This window comes from Eriocheir sinensis, unplaced genomic scaffold (assembly GCF_024679095.1).
Source record: "Eriocheir sinensis breed Jianghai 21 unplaced genomic scaffold, ASM2467909v1 Scaffold655, whole genome shotgun sequence".
Lineage (NCBI taxonomy): Eukaryota > Metazoa > Arthropoda > Malacostraca > Decapoda > Varunidae > Eriocheir > Eriocheir sinensis.
This window is the reverse complement of record NW_026112004.1, coordinates 226958-234369: the sequence shown is the minus strand read 5'-3', so window position 1 is coordinate 234369 and position 7412 is coordinate 226958. Positions and strand designations below refer to the sequence as shown.

Here is a 7412-nt window from a genome sequence, read left to right as displayed (position 1 = left end):
AATGCAGACAGGGACCTCACCGACGAGGAGCTTGCAAGCTACTACGCCAGTGACCTGTGATTAAAAAGACATTTCCCCCACGTGTAATTTTGATAGATTTGTACCAAGTGTAGTATATGTACAGTACATCGGGCAGGCTGCTTGTTTAGAGCCTGCTTTGGTAACTGATTATTTTTGTAATTTTTCATGTTTATTTTCTATGTATGTCTTATGTAAAGGTTACCAATAAACTATTAAAGCAAGCAGCCCAACACTCACTCCACTGTTGAGCTACCCACCTGAACCATGACTGGCCGCGGCAAGGGAGGCAAGGGACTCGGAAAGGGAGGCGCCAAGCGTCACCGCAAGGTTCTTCGGGACAACATCCAGGGCATCACCAAGCCGGCCATCCGTCGTCTGGCGCGCCGTGGCGGTGTGAAGCGCATCTCCGGGCTCATCTACGAAGAGACCCGTGGTGTGCTCAAGGTGTTCCTGGAGAACGTCATCAGGGATGCCGTCACCTACACTGAGCACGCCAAGCGCAAGACCGTCACCGCCATGGACGTGGTGTACGCCCTCAAACGCCAGGGCCGCACCCTGTACGGCTTCGGTGGTTAATGCCGCTGCCTGAGCGAGCCCGACCTAACCCACCCACCCCGGACCTCTTTGAGGTCCACATTCTTATTCACTAAGAGAATAGTAGCACACATTTTACTTCAGTTACATTTCCTTTTTTTCTTTCTTTCTTTCTTTCTTTCTTTCTTTCTTTCTTTCTTTCTTTCTTTCTTTCTTTCTGTTTCCTCCCTCCCTCCCTCCCTCCCCCCTGCCTAATGATGGTTCACACCTCCGCCCACTGCTCCCCATCCACCTCATTTGACACTAGTTTGTTTGTTTCCTCAATCCCATCTTTTCCCTCCCTCCCTCCTGCCTAATGATGGTTCACACCTCCGCCCACTGCTCCCCATCCACCTCATTTGCCACTAGGAAGCTCCAATTTGTTTGTTTCAGTTCTTACAGAAACATCATTTTGCCATAATTTCCCCTGTCCCTGTCAATTCTTTGTAAAATCAGTAACAGGATATTTATGAAAAGAGAGAGAGAGAGAGAGAGAGAGAGAGAGAGAGAGAGAGAGAGAGAGAGAGAGAGAGAGAGAAAACTATATTGGAAAATATATAGACAAAACAAAGCGACGTCTGGACGGGAAGAGGAAAAGAAAGAGAGGAAGAATGACATAGAAAGGTTAAGAAAGAAAGAGAAAGAAAAAAAGGAGGAGAAAAAGAGAAAGAAAGCAATAATGAGAAAGACGGCAAATATATAGACAGAGAGAAAGAAGCCTCCCCTTCTTGATCCACTCCTTCTATTGTCTCTTGGATTGTGCAGGAGTGTATAAGAAAGCAAGGGTAGGGTTAGAGGGTGAGGGACAGGCTCAGAGCGACCTTTGAAAGGGAAAGGCTGAGGAAGTGGGAATCTCCCTCTCCCTCCTCCTCCTCCTCCTCCTCCTCCTCCTCCTCCTCCTCCTCCTCCTCCTCCTCCTCCTCCTCCTCCTCCTCCTCCTCCTCCTCCTCCTTCTTCTTCTTCTTCTTCTTCTTCTTCTTCTTCTTCTTCTTCTTCTTCTTCTTCTTCTTCTTCTTCTTCTTCTTCTTCTTCTTCTTCTTCTTCTTCTTCTTCTTCTTCTTCTTCTTCTTCTTCTTCTTCTTCTTCTTCTTCTTCTTCTTCTTCTTCTTCTTCTTCTTCTTCTTCTTCTTCTTCTTCTTCTTCTTCTTCTTCTTCTTCTTCTTCTTCTTCTTCTTCTTCTTCTTCTTCTTCTTCTTCTTCTTCTTCTTCTTGTTTCTCGTTGTCGTCCTCATCATAACGTTGCGCCCTCTCTTACTGGACCCGCTTTTTCAGATACGTTGAACCAGCCCCGCCACCGAGTAGCCCGCCGGAACCCTGGGCAAGCGTCTACATGCCCAACAGTAGACAGGTGGATGACTAAAAAGCTGCAAATACGTTTCTATGAAAGTAGGTGTGCCGGCATGTAAATAGGTGTGCCTGCCTGCCTGCCTGCCTGCCTGCCTGCCTGCCTGCCTGCCTGCCTGCCAATTAAAGCGAACGGGCTAGCTAACAGACAAACACAAAACTAGCTAGCTAACAAACTAAAAGACAAACTAGCTAGCTATCAAACAAACAAACTGACTAGCTAGCTAGCAAGCAAGCAAGCAAGCAAGCAAACAAGCTAGCTAGCAAACAAACAAACAAACAAACAAACAAACAAACAAGGTAGCTAGCTAGCAAACAAACAAAATAACAAGCTAACTAGCAAACAAACAAACAAACAAACAAACAAACAAACTAGCTAGCTAGCAAGCAAGCAAGCAAGCAAGCAAGCAAACAAGCTAGCTAGCAAACAAACAAACAAACAAACAAACAAACAAACAAACAAGGTAGCTAGCTAGCAAAAAAACAAAATAACAAGCTAACTAGCAAACAAACAAACAAACAAACTAACTAGCTAGCTAGCAAGCAAGCAAGCAAGCAAGCAAACAAGTTAGCTAGCTAGCAAACAAACAAACAAACAAACAAGGTAGCTAGCTAGCAAACAAACAAAATAACAAGCTAACAAACAAACAAACAAACTAGCTAGCTAGCTAGCTAGCAAGCAAGCAAGCAAGCAAGCAAACAAGCTAGCTAGCAAACAAACAAACAAACTAACTAACTAACTAACTAACTAACTAACTAACAAACAAACAAACAAACAAGGTAGCTAGCTAGCAAACAAACAAAATAACAAGCTAACTAGCAAGCAAGCAAGCAAACAAACAAACAAACAAAGAAACAAACTAACTAACTAACTAACTAACTAACTAACTAACTAACTAACTAGCAAAAAAGCTAATTAGGGAGCTAGCTCGTTTGTTTGTTGCAAGCTAACTTGTTAGTTAGTTTTGTTGTGGGAGTTTTGTTCTTAGTTTGTTGAGGTTTGTAATGCGTGTTGGCTTTCCTTTTTGGGGGGGGGGGGGGGTTGCTTGGGATGGAGTATTGCGATTTCTTTTTACATATGTTAGATGACTGTCTCTCTTTAGTGATTCTGAAAGTCCTTCAGCGAAAATAATCACTTGGATTATAGTGTCTTTCCTGCAATATTTGCCTGTGCAATGGAATAAGTATTATTTCATCTATCACTGAAATAGCTGGATGTTGATACAAAAATATTGCCATACTCAACTCCTAATACCTCCCCAATTGTTTTTTTTTTTTTTTTTTTTTTTTTTTAATGCAAGACCATAGGTAATAGTAGCTGTATCCACAGTTGCCAGATTATCGTACTCAGAGCCTCGTATTGACCGGTTTCTGGCCCATAACTGTTGCCAAGAAGCACCAATAATTAACCATTTAAACGATAACCATATATGAAGGCAGTTATTTGGGTGATGAAAGCGGTTTTGGGGTAGGATATCGGCAAACATTAAAGGCAGAGTACGACAATCTGGCAACGTTGGCTGTATCTACAAAACGATTGGTAATAGGATTATCTGTTACTCAAGCAAATGGTACAAATAAATCATTCTCCTTGAACAAGTTTGTTTTTACATCCTGTGCATATGGGAGGAAAAATGAAATCTAACAGCGCTTTTATCAACTCTTTCATAGTTACTGAAATATTCTAATACCTACAACCAGAACAGATATATTTTCATTATTGTATGTGAGAGGTATAGAGGGAAGTAATTGCTTGTTAAGGCTTTTATTCTAAGAATCTACCTCAAAAAAGTCTAAAAAGTTCAGAGTTAAAAGTGTAATGATTACCGAAGGAGAAAAATCATATAAGATCTCTATTCATAACTCCCGTAACACCTACTATACATATACAAATATCTCCTAAACGAATCTTTGGATCAGTATGATATTTCAGCACACTACCTATAATACCCGGACCTAATTTATGGCTAACCTACCACATTACTATATGTCTTATGTGACGAGTTTACTTGTGAAAAATAACACAAACCCGACGAGTCATGTTGACGCATTCGAAGGAAAGTGTGCCCCCCCCCACCCCTCCCCCCACCCCCCCCTGCACCCTCCCAAACTATTCCTAGCCACAACTACTCCCCTCTTCTCCCCCTAACTTCTCGCCTCCCTCATCACTCTTGTGTCCCTCCCTATTTCTCCCATCACTGTATTATATATTAGAATGTTATGTACGTGTATATGTATAGATAGTATGATTATTAACTAAGAGCATGGTACAGTTCCATGGAGGCAAGACGTATTTCACGTTGATAATTACTGTACAACAGCATGTTTACATACATATAGTATGTAGAAGGTCCATGTTTGCAGTCCTTATGGTCACCCAAGTGAACACGATGTACTGGCATTACCTGTGGTCTGGACCTTCTAGGAAAAGTTATTACTGTTATTACATACTGTGTAGTACATATTCATCATAAAATGTCAACTTGGTCCAGCTAATATAATGTTATTTTGTTGACTTGTCTCTTTCATATTTATATTTTTCTCCATCTATACATATGGTTATCATGCGTAATACGTAGTCAAGATATTTCTCAAGGAAAAAAAAAAAATCACTCCTTAGCAATGGCTTTTAGTTACAGCAGAAGAGCAACTCGTGGGGTTCCCCGTCCGCTAGGGGAACCTACGGCGGAGCTATGTGCGTGGTTCTCCTTAAACTCTTTTTTTTTTTTTTTTTTTTTTTGTGTGTGTGTGTGTGTGTGTGTGTGTGTGTGTGTGTGTGTGTGTGTGTGTGTGTGTGTGTTCTTCTAATTCTAATTCTAATTCTTATTCTTACTAGCTAGCGCAAGACTAATGTATCGCAGTGTCTGTGCTGGCTGGCTGGCTGGCCCTGGTGGTTTTGCACTTAGTTTAGCTTACCCTCCCAAACGTTTTCTTCTTCTCCTCAGGGTCTACCTCGCCACCTAGCACCTGTGTGTGAGGCCGGATGTTTAGGTTGGGTTAAACTATACCGTGTGAAGGTGAAGGTGAAGGTACAAACCGATGCATGCTTTCTCGGGTGAGGCAGGGGATCATACATGACGTCAGTGAGTGACTGACTGACTGATTCATTTTACTCATTCCGGACCTACTCCACAGGCCACAGCGGGTCGGAGCCCACCCAGCTACTACCTACCTACCTACCTACCTACCTACCTACTTCATCTCGGCGGGGGCAGCGCCGCATCCGATCTGCACGACGGCCATCATCGTCTCAACGACCTACCTCCCGGCTCTGTTTTGCGTTTTTTTTTATTTGTTATGTTATGTCTTGTGGGTTAATTGTTGTTATCGTCGTTGTCAGCAGAGGAGTCCCTTACCTGCCGTGAAGAAAACAAACTAAGTGTGGGAAGCCTGCCAGACGTGGGGGTTGTTAATTGTTGTCATGACTGAGGGTCTTCTTCCTAGTAATATCAGCAGGAATTGACCTAGGAATGTCACTATGTAGTTGAGGGTGTGTGTCCAGAAGTCTCTTTTTGGAACAGGGTGTGGCTCCCAAGGGGAGCCGGATTAAACGGTACTGTTGTCGTCCCTGAAAGGCCGAGGGCGATTACTTCTTCTCGGTCTTCTTGGGCAGGAGCACCGCCTGGATGTTAGGCAGCACACCTCCCTGGGCAATGGTGACGCCGGAGAGGAGCTTGTTCAGCTCCTCGTCGTTGCGGATGGCCAGCTGCAGGTGGCGGGGGATGATGCGGGTCTTCTTGTTGTCGCGGGCCGCGTTGCCGGCCAGCTCGAGCACCTCGGCGGCCAGGTACTCCATGACGGCCGCCAGGTACACGGGGGCGCCGGCGCCCACGCGCTCGGCGTAGTTGCCCTTCCTCAGGAGACGGTGGATCCTGCCCACGGGGAACTGCAGGCCGGCACGGCTGGAGCGGGACTTTGACTTCCCCTTCACCTTTCCTCCCTTGCCGCGTCCAGACATGTCGACAGTGAGTGGTGGGGGCGTGGACTTGCGCTTGTGCTGTGGGCTCGGAGAGCGAATACCTGCTTTCAAATTTCAAATTCAAATATTTATTAGAACAGATTGGGGGAAATTACAGAGGAGGGGGGGGGGGTGCACATACAAGGTTATATAAAGATATAAGTATACATATCCATACACGGCCTAGTATGTACAGGGAGAAAAGTTTTGGAAAAAACAGAAATAAAGGAGGAGGTAGAAAGTTGCCGAGCGGTTACGGCACTGCTATTTTTTTGTATAGAGTTTGAAAAGTCGAGGGTAGGAGTAAACATTTTAGGGAAAGAAACGGGAATGAGGGCTACAATGGCTTACCAGCCTCCCTTATACACATAATTTTGATCGCGGGGTGACTACATTATTAGCGATTTACATAATTAATAAAATAAAAGAAATAGATAAAATAAATGTTAACATCAATTTTGCCGTTTTACAGTTATACGATTAAAATATGGCTACATAACACGGGAAAATACATCGATAAGTGGAAATTACCTGACACAGACACATACATATACAGATACTGACATAGACGGACACAGATACATACAGTGATACATACATACTTAGCATAGATATACACACATACATATACATATACATACAAATACAAATACAGACATGGAGATATTCATATACACACACACAGACACATATATATAAATATGTATATAAATGGGAAGATCGGCGAGGAATACGGTGTTATGAGTAAGGAAGGGGGCGTGAGTGTGGAAGTTAAAATCGCGGGTCGGGATCATGGTTCGCCTCCAAGGCTAGGAGACTCCGCGGAAACCACGGATGACTCCTGCCTGGGGCTTCTCTGTGGAGGTCCCGAAGGGTCCGGAACTGCTCCCAGCCCTCCGTCTCCATCCGGGTCCATATATTGACCGACATCTGATGGAGCAGGATATTTAGGGGAGGAATGTTAGCTTCTTCGTGGAGGGAACGCGTGGTTCTGAAATTATCCCACCTTACGCTGAGGGCAAAGCGTAGCGCCGCGTTCTGCACCTTCTGGAGCCGACCAAGGGCCGTCGCACTAAGCCCATGGATGGGAATGGGCGGGTAAGTGAGGACAGGGATCACCAAGGATTTAACGAGATGCAGTTTTATCCTGGGTTCGAGATCCCGGAAGCGATACAACATGGTCAGCGCCGCCCGCGCCCGCGCCGTCCTCTCGGTGACGTGGGGGGTGAACCCACGCCGGGAGATCTTAAGACCGAGAAGACGTCCCTGAGCGCTGAAGTCGACGAGTTCGTCGTCTACAATGAGCGGGGCGGGGTTTCTGGTCGCCAAAGGGATGACGGTAAACTTCGCCATGTTCGTTCGTATATGCCAGGCCTTCTCGAAGGCTCCGACCCTGGTGATCTCACTTGCCGTGCGGGCATTTAGCATCTCACGAGAGCGTCCTGGGTAGGGCACCACTTGGGACACGTCGTCCGCATACAGTATGTTAAGCCCAGTGATGGAGTCTGGGCAGTCG

General features: G+C 45.1%; 3 protein-coding genes across 6 annotated transcripts in view; 1 reads left to right on the top strand and 2 right to left on the bottom strand.

Moving 5' to 3' along the window:
• Positions 1-230: 230 nt before the first annotated feature.
• LOC126993695 (histone H4) lies at positions 231-926 on the top strand. Its single transcript, XM_050852866.1, has one exon. It carries the CDS (start codon positions 286-288, stop codon positions 595-597), a length of 312 nt encoding a protein of 103 aa, XP_050708823.1. The 5' UTR covers positions 231-285; the 3' UTR covers positions 598-926.
• A 3608-nt stretch (positions 927-4534) lies between these two features.
• Positions 4535-7412, bottom strand: part of LOC126993688 (histone H2A-like) — a 72529-nt gene continuing 69651 nt past the window's right edge. For 2 of the 4 annotated variants that reach the window (XM_050852856.1, XM_050852857.1), the window contains exon 2: positions 4535-5130. The gene's annotated coding sequence lies outside the window, so the exon portion shown is untranslated. The remainder of the gene's footprint in view (positions 5131-7412) is intronic. The other 2 variants (XM_050852858.1, XM_050852860.1) reach the window with 2 other exon arrangements.
• The window catches only part of LOC126993692 (histone H2A-like), a 58088-nt gene continuing 55937 nt past the window's right edge, over positions 5262-7412 (bottom strand). The window contains exon 2 of the mRNA XM_050852863.1: positions 5262-5958. Within this exon, the coding sequence (XP_050708820.1) occupies positions 5525-5896 (372 nt within the window). The 5' untranslated portion in view covers positions 5897-5958 and the 3' untranslated portion in view covers positions 5262-5524. The remainder of the gene's footprint in view (positions 5959-7412) is intronic.